Source organism: Nanorana parkeri, unplaced genomic scaffold (genome assembly GCF_000935625.1).
Source record: "Nanorana parkeri isolate BGI_ZX_2015 unplaced genomic scaffold, ASM93562v1 scaffold2505, whole genome shotgun sequence".
NCBI lineage: Eukaryota > Metazoa > Chordata > Amphibia > Anura > Dicroglossidae > Nanorana > Nanorana parkeri.
In genome coordinates, this window is record NW_017308773.1 from 8,075 (window position 1) to 23,045 (window position 14,971).

Consider the following 14,971-nt stretch of genomic DNA (forward strand, 5'->3'; position numbering starts at 1 on the left):
AAAAATAATATAGCACAAATCAGTTTGTAGATGTGTCTGCTACTGGACAAAACACATTGGTTTGATTAGGAGTAAAATTTTCATTCCAACTGTTTTTTTTAAATTTTGTGGCATGAGTACAGCTCACCATACTCCTGTAGTAAATAAACGCCGATGTCTTCATTGCTTATTACACTAGCTAATGACAGTTTAGAGCTGTTGCAGGCAGGAAAGTGCAGATGGAACGTTTTCTCCCCAGAAAAACAGTACAACCAAAACCAAAAAGCAGACCAAGATGTGGTGGTATTCACACAATGTTTTTATTGCAAAGTTTTGTGTTTTGACTGGGTTTTCAAATAATCTAAGAAGCCCTGCAAATACTTCACAAATCATGGGACAAGAAATGTATATTGAGCCCTTAGAAAGGCTGCCAAGCAAAAATTCATAACATCTTTTTGCCATAAATAATTTTAAATCCAGACCTTCTATTTAGAATGAATTGTCGTAATAATATCATTGTGCCTTTTTTGTTAAATTTTTTTTTAAAATAAAAAAAAATAAATTCAAAGTATGTTTTAACCTACCAAAGTCTAGTCCATTAACATATTTCTGAATTCTTAGTAAGAAACAGTAAAATTATTTTAATAACAATCTATTCACATTTATTTATATAATAGTTTTACAGCTCTGCGCGGCATGTAGTTGGATGCCTCCTGAAAAGGATTACAAAATAATACCACGTGACATAAAAAAGCCACATAAACCTCTTTTTAACTTTTTATATTTTCAGTTGGAGTGCTTCATTTTCTATCTTTCAGCTCGTGTTCCAAGATTTCCAGTCTTTCAGTGAGTTTGGCTAGTTAAAAATGTTAAGGAATACATGTTAGAAATAGCCATAGAGAGTAAATGACTAGAGAGGGGTGTGACTAGACGTGCCTGATAAATATGTGCTTGTGCCATTTTAAGCTAATCTCTTGGATGACCCTCTGGCATAACACTACCCACCCATCTAATCCATATTTTCAAAAAACTAAGCTATCAGACCTGATTTCTTACCTGAAATTGCTATCATGTGACAGGCTGTGTCCGGAGTCTTCTTTCTTCTGGACTAAAGTGTGGGAGGATCTTTCTTTGCATGCCCTTGTCACTGCTAGGTACCATAGTCCCATACCATCTCATTTTACAAACAGTGGCGTAACCAGAGTTATGGGCGCCCGTGGCAGAACATTTTTTTTCGCCCCCCCATATTATATAAACATCCACTAGAACTGTACCCCCCACCCCCACACATATATATCAGCTAAGGAACTACAAGTCCAAGCATGCCATCATTGTCCCTGTACACCCCCCCACACACACACACATATCACCCAGGGAACGGCAATATCTGGTTGTTGTACAGGGGCAATGAGGGCATGCTGGGACTTGTAGTTCCCTAGCTGATATCTTATGAAGCTGTATTCCACCTGAAAGTACTACAATGCCATTATAGAACTAAGAATAGAACATAAAATAAAACTTTTTTTTTTTCTAATACTCACCTGATTCCTGGATCCAACAAGCACGGGCTCCCGTCTCCCACGCTGTTAGAAGTTGCATACAGTGTGTGCTGGTTACTACTTAAACCGACGCGAGCAGTGTGCTGCTTCTGACAAGATACGCTATTAGCATAGCGGGGAAGGCGGCACCTCCAATCAGGCACTGTAGAGGCCCGCTTGCAGGCCGTGCAGGAATGTGGCAGAGAGAGGGAGCCAGGGGCTTCGTTTAGTGGGGGTCGTGACAGCGCCCCCCCTCAGTCCTGCGCCCGGGGCAAGTGCCCCCCCTGCCCCCCCGGTTGTTACGCCAGTGTTTACAAAGAAGAATCCTGATCTCTTCCACCGCGCCTACCCATTCACAATTGAAAAAAACTTCTAAAACCCATCTTAACTTACCTGATGACACGGAGCCTTTCCATTGGCTGTAAGGAGAATCTAAGCAGTGGCTTCATAACATCATGATGCATAAACTCAGATCCTCAAATCAATTCTGAATTTGTGCTGACACCTTCCTTCTGGAGGGTGGCTACTTTTGTTCTCCAATGTTAGACATGTGCACCAGCAAAACGTTTGTTTAGTTTAGTTTAGTTTAGATTTGGATTTTGCATATTTCGTTTTTCGGATTCGAATCTGCAATTGAATTCCTGGCGGCATTCGGACAGCTAAAACCAATGCAAACGAATCCGAATTTCTGATTTCGTTAGCTGTAGTCCGGTCGAAATTTCATTTATTGGACGAAATTTCGTTAGCAGCAAAGTGACATTAGAAAAAAAATGCCGAGTTGTCATATGAAAAGCATTATGACACCTCGGCTCACAGACCCGAATAGCATTCGGAAACTCGCAAAAGCATTTGGGAGTTTCCGAAAGCTATGTAGTATTTGACAGCTGAGAATGAGAATGTCAAATGGGCGGAGTGAGCCGTGACGTCACGGCTCGCTCCGCCCATTCCCAGCATTCGGAAACTCCTGAGTGCTATTCGTGAGTTTCCGAATGCTATTCGGGTCTGTGAGCCGAGGTATCATATGAAAAGCATTATGACACCTCGACTCACAGACCCGAATAGCATTCGGAAACTCGCGAAAGCATTCGGGAGTTTCCGAATGATATGTAGTATTTGACGGCTGAGAATGTCAAATGGGCGTAGCGAGCTGCGACGTCACGGCTTGCTCCGCCCATCTGTTGACATTCGTGCTGAATGTCATTTTGCGGCAAAATTTTTGTCGGGCTCGGGTGGTCGTCGTGCGGCGGGCCTTTTTTTATTTCGGCGGGTCGGCGGGGGTCGTGCATCGTGATTGACGCTGGATTACATCGATGGAGCCATTGAAAAAAAAAAATTAAAAGAATAGTCAAAAATTAAGTCTTTGTTTTTTTTTCAATTAAAGGATTTTATCTAAAAGTCTGACTAACTATTTGATTTAACCCTTTAGTGAATGGGTAGGGGTACAAGTACCCTTTACTCATTCACAAGGGGGGGGGGCGGCATCTGGGTTTCCTGTTTTTAAAGGGGTACCCCAATGCAAATAAGCCCCCTTGCCCGCAGACCCCCACAAACACCGGGTCAGGGTTGTGAGGAAGAGGCCCTTGTCCCCATCGGCACGGGGACACCCTCCCAATGCCGAGGGCACGTGGCCTGGTAAGGCGCAGGGAGGGGGGGCAGCTCGATCGTCCCCCCCTTTCCTGCCCTGCCGGGCCAGTGCTCGGATCAAGGGTCTGGTAAACGGATCAAGGGTCTGGTACACGTTTTTTCCCCCCATTTTTTTGGGCTGGGGTTCCCCCTTAAAATTCCTACCAGGTCTGGTAGGGATTTTGGGGGGAACCCCACGCACTTTTTTTTGTTTTAACTTGGGGAAGGGTCCCTCCTAACATTCCTACCAGATCTAAAGGGTCTGGTATGAATTGGGGGGGAACCTCACGCTTTTTTTTATTCATCTTCTGTAGACTGTAAAAAAAAATTTTTTTTTTATAATGTCACTTTGCTGCTAACGAAATTTCGTCCAATATACGAAATTTCGACCGGACTACCGCTAACGAATTTCGGGAATTCGGATTCGTTTGCATTCGTTTTAGCTGTAATTGCATCCGAATCTCCGAATTTCCGAAATTTCGTCCGGATTTCGATTCGGAAAACGAAACAAATCGCACATGTCTATTCTCCATGGTTCTTGTGTGTGCTGTAAAGTAGCCACCACTCCAAACTTGCTCCTTTGATGGACTACAATCTAACATTTAGTTAGCTAATTTGTATTGAATTTATAGTCAATCATGAGAGTAAGCTTGGAGCAGAAGGAAGGACAGTGTCAGCAAGAATTCAACATAATTTCAGGATCTACAGCCGATAGATACATAAATAAGCTATGTTTTTGTTAATAGTTAGGGTACTTTAGTGCATTTTTAAGATTTAACTCCTGAGTTTAGTGTCACTTTAAATTCTCCTTATAGCCTATGGAAAGGGTTCATGTTGCCAGGTAAGCTACAATAGGTTTCGGAAGTGTGAATAGGTAGGAGCGTGTAGTGTGTAAGATACTGGGATTTTTTTGTACTGTGAGTCGGGCTTCGCTTGTTGTAAACCCCCTGAATGTACCCTTACTTTGACATAGTGGTGGGTGGACTTAGGGCCAATAAAGCCACCCATGTGAAGAAGAACAAGCATGACCCCCAAAAACGGGGTACCCTTGTTCTTCAGGCTAGTGGTTGGATAAAATAATCATCCCCTTTAAATGTTGTGAAACCTAGGAAGGAGGTCAAGGCTCGTGTTGGGCTATAGTTCTGTGTAGTATGTAAATAATAATTTATGGTGCTTTCTGTCTTGCACTCTTTTGCCATTGAAATGCAGTGAGAATTGTTGATGAGGAGAACTGCCTACATTATTACAAAGCCCTTACTTGTTATATATGAAACATTTTCAGACCTCCCTGGAAAAGTGTAAAAGCCACTTAGGCTTTTTTGCAAGTGGAGAGCAAAAAGGCTATTTGAAATCTTTGCTGTTTATGAAAGAATGAAACAGGATCTACTAAGGATATTGGTATCACCTGGTTTCTTCAACAATCAGGTGTTATACATGGCATCCACTGCCTGCAATTATATAATGATGGTAAAAGAGATCTCATCGTCATGTGAGAGCATTTTTATTGTATCACAATTTGAGTTATGAAAGGCATTCATGTGTATGATATAATTGAATTGCCTTGGTATCACCATGGTTCCTATGGGATATGACAGATCATTTGTTTTTTATGTAGATTTTTGGGTAGAACATGCCTGCACAATGAGTGTCGGCACATCCACTTATGATCGCAACCAGGAGCACATGTGACAATTTGACTATGTAGAAGCACAGAGTGACTATGTAGGGGCACCATTGGGATACAAGGACATGGAACTGTCACCCTATAATAAAATGTGTATAAACGAGGACCCTAATAGCAGGATTACCAGGTATTTTTTTGACTTAAAACTATTGATTTAAGGAGACATTTGAAATGACATAAACATGTAAAAGATTATATCAATTTAATGACTGGGTTCCACATCTAGTTTAAAGTGTATTTCCACTTTTGCAGTCATGCTAAAACCCCACAATATGTTTGTTATGTGTTCCTATTCACAAATTATACCTAAAAATATATATGTTTAAAATATTTCTTACCTTTAATGTGCCTCTGTAGAGCTGGCCTTTGGACATACTACAAGCTCCTCTGTATAATTCCAAAGTGACAGGGAACTCTGGCTGTCCCCACAGAGAGACTAGGAACACTCTGAGCACTGGAACACTCTGCTTGTTGGGTTTAATAAGTTATGTTTTTGAGAGCAGTAGTTTTATTTTTTAGTCTTGGCTTTTTAAATTATTTGACACTCAAAGAGGCTGTGCCAAAAACTAAATTGCATATGTTAATGCAGCCACAAGAAGCATACTGAGCATATGAAGAGGAAGTGTGCTTTCCTTTCCGTAATACTTGTGAATGGTCCAAGATAGAATTTGCAGTGTTCTATTGGTGCTGTCTGCTATAGATCTATTAAAGCATCAACAGTATAGGGCCTGTACCTAATTTATGGAAGACTTAAAAGTAGGGCACTGTTTTTGTTCCTTCAACAAACAAAGATATCAACAAATATTCTATTTACTGCAATTACCAACTCTAAGAACTGGAGGCACAAAACCTACACGGTTGAGAATAAAAGTACTAATACGTAAAAGGATATGTTTCTCTGCCAGATTTCCAAGTGCTGTTAAGGTGTTTGTCTGAAAAGTGACAAGATGCTCGCATTCACATGGGTTCTTTACCTCTGTCTCTCCTTTAATCTCTTCTGCAAAATATATGTTAAAACCACAAGTAAGAAATGCACAAAATAATTATACAAACATTAAATGCATATACAAACAAACAAGTATAAATAGTATGGGGACATTTATCAAAACTGGAGCAGACAGAATTTGGAACAGATGTCATAGTAACCAATCAGCTTCTATCTTCATTTTGTTCAGTTATGCTTTGAGAATGAAAGATAGAAACGTATTGGTTGCCATGGATAACTGCTCCAGATTCTGTCTGCTCCAGTTTTGATAAATTCCCCACTTTATGTCAATAAAAATAGTGCTAATTCCTAAGTGCAACCAATCAGAATTCACTCTTCTAAAGTTAGATCAGTACATAATGAATTTTGATCGGTGGCTACGGATTACTACATTTAAGCGTAATTACTGTGAAATAGCTACTTTTATTTTTTCTTTTATATTTGAAGATCCCTCTGCCCTAAGCTGTAAATTTGGTTAAATAGCAAGTACCTAAATGTCTCTGCAAGTACTTTTTAAGTATAGATATAGGCTCGTAGATTCCAACTTCATGAGTGTTGTGTTCACAACATATGCCTTAGTTCACTTAATTCTCTAATCTCTGTTGGCCCTAAATCTATATCTAAATGGTATCTAAACCCAGGAAAAAATATATAACAACGTAGCCTATTTTCCTATATTATAATTTGTTGGTTCTGCCAGTAACACATTCCCTGTTCTAGGGTGGCCACGCTTACTCACCCTACTGTATCAGGACAACAAAAACAGTTTAGGACTATAGAACCTCCCCCTTAACATGACTGATAAAATGCAGTACAGCAAGACTGCACATGGAAGTTATTAGCTTAAAAGATTTAATCAACAGGTATCTTCTTATTGCACTTATTAAACAGCAATAACAAAACACTTTTATTAGTATATTTAATAGACCAAACATGAGTAAATAACTGAGGTTCTGGTGCTGGACTGTCAGAAGCGGAGGGAGCAGGGTAAAGTTGAAAGTCAAGTCAAGGTCTACACTATCTGGAAACCAAGCTCAAGATACCCAAAATATCTACTTGTAGACACGGTTTGGTGTTTGCTGCTGTATTCATCTAATATGTTTGCTTTAAAGCAGTGGTTCTCAACTTGTGTAACCCTAGGACCCACATTTGTCCTCGGTCGTTAAGTCGCGACCCAAGTGGAATGTATTGCAGTATGGGCTGCTGTGCTGTGATGGAGCTCCATCCATATTTGCATTGCTTGTACAGCTCCCATGCGTGCCTGTAGAGGTGTTGGGAGCCAGAATGTTTTGTCACTCCGGTCCAGGCACCTCGACAGGGCACGAGAGGGAGCAGTAACCAATACACGTATGAATGGAGCCCCCTCTCTGTCACCTAGAAAAGTGGAAGGCATGTGGCGACCCACTTAACACTGGGTCGTGAGCCACTTTTGGGTCATGGATGGAGCCCCCTCTCTGTCATACCCCCAGCCCACCCCACCCCACCTCAAGTCGACACTCGGCACTGGGCAGCATATTTTGAATGGCTGCTCGTTGTGAGAACGGACAGTGCTGTGCTAGGGTGAGGCAGAGGAGCCTCTCACCTAGAAAAGTGGAAGACATGTGGCGACCCACTTAACACTGGGTCGCGACCCACTTTTGGGTCACGACCCACCAGTTGAGAACCAAGGCTTTAAAGGATGGTCAGTAACAACAGGGTTTCCACAATTCTTTAGATTATTAGTACCTGTAGTGAATTATTTAATTTATTTGCATTAAGCTCTCTATAGACAGAAAGATGTCCCAGAAGAAGGATGGAAAGTGGGAAATCTGGCCATCCTGATAGATCTTCTATGCAACAGACCTAAAACAAGCCATGTCTGACCATGGCCAAAGGTTGTTCACTCTTTTGGAGAAATCTGAATGATAAAAAAACAAAAAGGCACATACACATACCTGGGCAAATATTTAGTTTTAAATCTTCAGCAATGAGATTAATTGTGGTGAAGTCTGCTGTGTAGAAGGAATGTTTGTTTACTGGGTCTGATGCTATTTCATTGAGTTCCTCTTCAACTGCTTTTCCAACGCCTACAGCATACATAGTGATACCTGCAATGGCAAGAAGGTGCAAATGAGAAAAACAATCAACAAAAGTTAAATCTTTGGCCAGTGTGAAATCTAGCGAACCTCTGTGAATCAGGCCCAAGTCTGATGGACAGAAATAGAGAATTCACAGACCAGCCTGTGTGTATGACAGTACATCCCATTATCTATGTGTTCTCTCTTTCCTCTTTTTATACATCTCATTGACTGACTTTTACATATTTATATCATTATAAGTAGATTGAAAAGCGATGCCTTCTTGCACATTCCTCTGTTAACATAGATTCAAAAATAACAGGAGCTGATGGGGTATGAGTGTATATTGCAGTCTTGGAATACATAAAAAACAGAGGGTGGATTTATCAAACCTGGAGCAGTTGTCCATGGCAACCTATCAGCATCTCTCTTCAGTTTGCTCAGGTAAGATTTGAAAATGAGACAGAGATGCTGATTGGTTGCAGTGCAAATCCGCTCCAGATTTTGAATGCTCCAGTTTTGATAAATACCGTATATACTCGAGTATAAGCCGAGATTTTCAGCCCATTTTTTGGGCTGAAAAGTGCCCCCCTCGGCTTATACTCGGGTCAGCGTGGTCCAGTGGTCAGGTTTCTTCTTACTTACCTCGCCGAGCATCGCGTCACTGCTGCTCCGGTGGGCGGCGCTCCGAGCGGGGTCATCTGGCAGTCTCCGGCCACCTAAATTCGGCTTATACACGGGTCAGCGTGGTCCAGTGGTCAGGTTTCTTCTTACTTACCTCGCCGAGCGTCGCGTCACTGCTGCTCCAGTGGGCGGCGCTCCGAGATCCCAGTTTTTTGTGGTAAAATTAGGTACCTCGGCTTATATTCGGGACGGCTTATACTCGAGTATATACGGTACCCCCAATATATTTCACAAGGCAATTTATGATAAGCAACACAGAAAAAATTACAAGTGAAAGCCCAGATGAAATGTATCTTTACTTTTGAATAGAGTTGCTAAGAATCAGAACTTTTATTAAGTTTTAATTCCTGTCTGTGTCCTTATTGGGAAGAGTTTTGTAGCTAACTAACACAGTACACAAAGGTTTGGAATGTGCCAACTGCAGAGCACTGTACCCAAAGGTCACATTCCAGGCTAGCACTGCACCTCCAGTCCAGTGGGGTCTGGTATGGACTCCAAAGTTAGTGCTGAGGAAAAGCGTATCCAGACAGCTGCCATATAGAGGCCAGCTCAAGCAGTGGTGTAGAAATCATGCTTAAAGTCACTGAGGAAAAAAATCCACGAAGTCAGAAAAGGCTAGCAAAAAATGACTTAGACTTTTGTTTCAGCAGAGCTGAAGAAAAGGGGTCCAAACTCTAAGCAAAAAGCTGAGCCATTCCGGGTAGAGAAGGGGTTATACAGGGAGCTGGCTTACAACTTTTTTGTTTGCCAGTGTCCACATCTCCAGCAGGCAGTATAACTTAACCATTTCTGAAATTCTGTGTCCTTCAATCGACAAAGGAAAACAATAAATGTGATAAACAGTTGTGCAAATATTGTGCAACATATAAAAAAGAAACTACCATCATTTTATTCTAGAGATCTTCTACTTTCAGGAAACACATAATTGTTAGGGGACTTTCTATATACATTTGCATGTAAAGAATGCTCATTTTAGCATATGTGTGAAAAATTAAAAAAAATTGTGCTGGCTGTGAAAGTAAGTAACAGCCAAGAAATTCAGTCAACAGTTACTGACATCATAATCGGGGCCATAACTACACATCATGGGGCCCTATAGAAAAAAATCTGATGGGGTGTCCCCTGATGACCTCTCTTTGTGCTTTGAGTAATGATGCCAAGATCCCAAATACTCCTCTTGTGCATCTGAAGTCGACTCTACACTGTAGACTTTTAGTCTACAGTGTTTAATTTGCCTCAACAACCTAATGGGGCAAACTTTCACCCCCAAGCCCCATAGCAGCCACCTGGGCTGCTATGGCTATAGTTACGCCACTCATCATAATAGAAAACAAAATACATATTCTAACTCTGAATGGGTTATTAACTAAAGAGCCAAAGGAATTACCTGAATGTCCAGCTAATCCTTGAGCTTGCTTTGAAGGGCTGCTGTACGTACTATTCACAATAGCTCATACAGCACCCAAAGGCAGCCGAGCACGCAGCCGGAGAGAGCGGTTCGCCAAGTGGACCAAATCCCCTGCAGGTTGTCAAAAAATAGAATAGAAAACAAAACAGCGCGGGGTCCCTCTCCCCAATCATACTAGACCACTTAGGTCTGGTAGATATTTTAAGGGGCACCATACCAGGCCACATGCCCTCGACATTGGGATGGAGCTTTTCCCTGAAAAAAATCCTTTAATTGAACAAAAAACAAAACACATTTTTTGACAAGTCCTTTATTTAAAAAAAAAAGGCTCCAATGATGCAATCCGTCATCAATCATGTCATCCAGTGATGTATTACACCATCAAAAAATCTGATGGGGTGTCCCCTGATGACCTCTCTTTGTGCTTTGAGTAATGATGCCAAGATCCCAAATACTCCTCTTGTGCATCTGAAGTCGACTCTACACTGTAGACTTTATAGGGGATTAAAGTTGTCGTCAACCACGCCACCCTGTAATGATACAGTACTATAATAATCTTCACATGTTCTATGTTTAATTTGCCTCAACAACCTAATGGGGCAAACTTTCACCCCCAAGCCCCATAGCAGCCACCTGGGCTGCTATGGCTATAGTTACGCCACTCATCATAATAGAAAACAAAATACATATTCTAACTCTGAATGGGTTATTAACTAAAGAGCCAAAGGAATTACCTGAATGTCCAGCTAATCCTTGAGCTTGCTTTGAAGGGCTGCTGTACGTACTATTCACAATAGCTCATACAGCACCCAAAGGCAGCCGAGCACGCAGCCGGAGAGAGCGGTTCGCCAAGTGGACCAAATCCCCTGCAGGTTGTCAAAAAATAGAATAGAAAACAAAACAGCGCGGGGTCCCTCTCCCCAATCATACTAGACCACTTAGGTCTGGTAGATATTTTAAGGGGCACCATACCAGGCCACATGCCCTCGACATTGGGATGGAGCTTTTCCCTGAAAAAAATCCTTTAATTGAACAAAAAACAAAACACATTTTTTGACAAGTCCTTTATTTAAAAAAAAAAGGCTCCAATGATGCAATCCGTCATCAATCATGTCATCCAGTGATGTATTACACCATCAATGACGATAAACGATGCACAACGACTCACCAAACTCCCGCCGCAAATGACAGATCCGGTCCGAATGTAAACAAATGAGCCGCGTGAGTCATGACATCATGACTCACTCCGTCCATTTGTTTTAATGCCAAGACAGCTCACTGTACTCAAATGACAGGTAAACAAATGGGAGGTGCAAGTCCTCTGACCTCATGGGACTCACGCTGCCCATTTGTTTTTCTCTGAGGTACCGACCAGAATGACTGAGCCAAATGCTGCTCGGCTGCATTTGGCTTTTCACTCTCTGCTGTTCGGCCCCTTTGAAAATAGGGGTGAACAGTAGCGAACCACATGTTGCATCGGCTGAGGCGAACAGATTCTTCGGCTGATGCTGTTCGGCCGAACCAAAGGGAGGTGAATTGAGCCATACGGAGCCAATGTACAGCTAAAATAGCCTTACATGGCTGCTGTGAATAGCCAAAGAGGCTTCGACTCCCTTCACTTCAGTTCGCTTATTCATTCGACTCCTTTGGCAGCTTAGTGAATAACCCCTTAAGTGTTATAGTATCCTCTAACAACCCATATTTCTTTATAATTTTAAATCAAAGTGTACATATTGTGGTCTACATCGAATTCCATGTACTGTACCAATGTGCAGACTTATTTGGTGCTTTCTTTAGTCTATCTGAATTTGGTCAATGTTATGAATCTGTCAGAAGACATTTTGCAAGGTTTATTTGTAGATTTACTGAATGTTTAGTGTTTTTCTTACCAGCATCCTTGGCTCTTTTAGCCCACTCTGAAATATCATCCTGTGAACGGCCATCGGTAAACACCAAACCAATTTTGGGCACATTGGGCCTAGCTCCCTCCTGTTGAGAGAAGCTGTGCTCCACCATATACTTCAATGCCAATCCAGTCATGGTGCCTTTCTCCATGTACTCAATGTTCCTCACTGCATTACTAATATCCTTTGATGTTTTAAACTGGTTCAAGGAAAACTCGGTGCGCACTCGACTAGAATACTGCACCAGGCCAACATGTGTGCCATGGACTGACACATCCAAGGAGTCCACAATTTTTATAACAAACTGTTTCACCAGCTCAAAGTTCTGAGGTCTGACACTTTTGGAGCCATCGATTACGAACACCAAATCAATGTAACCAGTGGAGCATTCTGTAAAAGAAAGAATATATAGCATATTTTCAATGAGAATACATACAGAAGTAAAACTGTAATAAAAACAAGCTTTCTAGTCAGCATAGCATGCTCTAACAAGGACTATTTCCATTAAAATGAACACATAACATAGGTTAACCTTTAAGGATAGATATAAGCTGCTTAATATCATCATCAGCTCAGCAGTTCGGTTTCCATAGAAACATGGGCACTGGAGACCTCCTCTTTAACTGCATGCATGCATGCAGCAACCCCATAGGCTCTGATTGATTCCCATCAACCTCCACATTGATGAGAGGGACTGGAGTCCTCTACAGACTTTAAGACTACAGGTTGAGTGTGCATGTGCAGAGTTGAAGTAGAGTTCTTCAATGCGCAGAGTCGAAGTAGAGGTTTTCAGTAAGCATGTTTTTATGGAAATCCAATTGCTTTGCTGGGCCTGAGGTGAGCATGTTTGACTGTAAGCTGACAGGCTGTTCGGGGAGCATATTTATTTTTTATTGTTAGTCATGTACTTAGCTAAGCCACACCCATTGCCCATAGTAAATGTGGGTTCCCTTGCTACAAACTTTGCAAAATCAACATTTAGACCCCATAAATAGCCATTACTTGGATTAAAATCACTCTGTGTGCCTATGGCCTGCTATTTTCTAGTTATGGACAGTGGGATTTATGTGAGCCAGAGGTACTGATTGGCTGCATTAACCATTTAGCCTGGCACTTTATATCAATTATGGGACATTTTATTGAAATTTGAAGCACAGAGGCAGAACAGAGCAATTGAAGGTCGTTGTATGAGACATAATGGAACCCCTCTTCTTATTCACTGAGTAGTGCAGGTATCTAGATTTATTTAATTGCATTAAAAACCTTGGCACTTTCACTTGAAGATCCTCCTACTAGAGCTATTTTTTTAGATACTCACTGTTGCAGGTTTTTCCATCTGCTTGAAGTTCTTGGCCCCCTGGGCAAATGCAGTGGTATGATCCTGGAGTGCTGACACATTTAAATTCACATCCATGGTCCACGACACTGCACATGTCATTAGCTGCAAGTACATAAAATGATAAAAAGAACACTATGAAATATATAATGGCTGTGAATGCTATCACATAAATAATAGTGCTGTAATTGTTGTATATACCGTGTTTCCCCGAAAGTAAGACCTACCCCGAAAATAAGACCAGTAGGGTATTAGCTTCATCCTGACGCAGAAAATAGTTAGGATCTCACTAAGCTCAATTCATTAAGCTTTAATACATTGATTAGGATCTTTATTTTCAGCCATGTGACTAATTTTTCAAAACTCATTGTAATGAAATGAAAAAACTGTCACTTCTGTCACACTTTTGAAAATTAGAACCATTATTCTGGTGTGTTAGATTTGTAAATTGAGTCTATTTGCCTATTTTAACAACACATTCTTGTACACTTTAAAGAAGAACTCCAGGAAAACGTTTTCTTAACCCTTGCAGTGGGGCTACCCCTGCACTGTAAATCTGAGCTTTACCGGTCAAAATATTTATGCTGATCAGCTTGTCCATGTGTGCATGTTTTTTGGAATGAGTGTGTTGGTTGATTTAACCACTTTTAATAGGGTTTTTGGTGGCGGCCAGTCGGTGTGTCTTTGATGACCCATATTTTTATTTGCATCAAATAAAATTTATATTTTTGTACCATAGAAGGCATTCCGACCCTCATTACACTGTTCTTTGATCTGATCTTCCTTTGATCCTGTTCTAAAGCATGGAACCGGCTGCCCGGCAGCGTATAATGACTCACCGCCTGGCTTCCTATTACCGGAAGCTGAAGTATCGGGCTAGGCATTGGAGCATTTGGGCGAGTACTCACCCAAATACTCAGCATCAGCACCGATAACGATACTAGTATCGGTGCATCCCTAATTAATATATATAAAAAAATAAATATATATATATTTATGTGTATACTGTGTGTGTTTGTACTTTTGTGTGCACATCCTAATGCAATAGGCTGCGCACGCCAAAGGGGTTAACTTTGTCTGGACTCAATACATTGAAGCAAAATTTCTGATCTGCATATGTGTTCTGACTTAGAAAGTATTAAAGTATTTCAGTCAACAGAATAGCTAGGTAACTAGCCTTTTTAAAAGCAGGGGTCAAAAAGTTAAAGCGTGTCTTAACCAAAGAACAAAAATGTAATGCAGTGCAGAATACCAGGTCTGGTGGCTGCATTTGGTTTTCTGGTTTTCTGGTTTTCTTTTTTCCCCTTTATTTTTACCTGGTGACCATGCCAGGAACACAATTCCTGTCCTAGTGTGACGACATTGACTTACTTTACTGTATATATGGAGGAGCACCATTGTCAACCTAGAACAGGAACTGTGTTGGGATGACAGAACTCCCTCTCTTCATCTCCATAACACCGGGGGAAGAGTTCTGTAGTTCACAGAAAAAGGTGGGCACAGGAAGTTAGATACTCTAGATTTCTGGCAGCATTAACAGGTATTTCTTTGCACTTACTTTACAGTTATAACAAAATACTTTTCATGGTACGGTATATTTAACAGTCCAAAAGGAAACAAGTAAGAGAAGTTCATTGTTAGGATTTACATACACTTTAAGTGTGGAGGGTTAAACATTTGTTTTAAACCATACTAACAACAATTAGCAGGCACCTACTATATATGCGCTTTCATACTGCATCTGGTCCCTGTATAATGACCCTGTAACTCCTC

General features: G+C 41.2%; 1 protein-coding gene across 1 annotated transcript in view; it reads right to left on the reverse strand.

The window, feature by feature from the left end:
- Positions 1 to 515: 515 nt before the first annotated feature.
- The window catches only part of MATN4 (matrilin 4), a 54,902-nt gene continuing 40,446 nt past the window's right edge, over positions 516 to 14,971 (reverse strand). The window contains exons 8-12 of the mRNA XM_018573719.1: positions 13,181 to 13,303; positions 11,848 to 12,252; positions 7,744 to 7,896; positions 5,717 to 5,821; positions 516 to 838 (exon numbers count right to left, since the gene is read on the reverse strand). Coding sequence (XP_018429221.1) covers positions 780 to 838; positions 5,717 to 5,821; positions 7,744 to 7,896; positions 11,848 to 12,252; positions 13,181 to 13,303 — 845 coding nt within the window. The 3' untranslated portion in view covers positions 516 to 779. The remainder of the gene's footprint in view (positions 839 to 5,716; positions 5,822 to 7,743; positions 7,897 to 11,847; positions 12,253 to 13,180; positions 13,304 to 14,971) is intronic.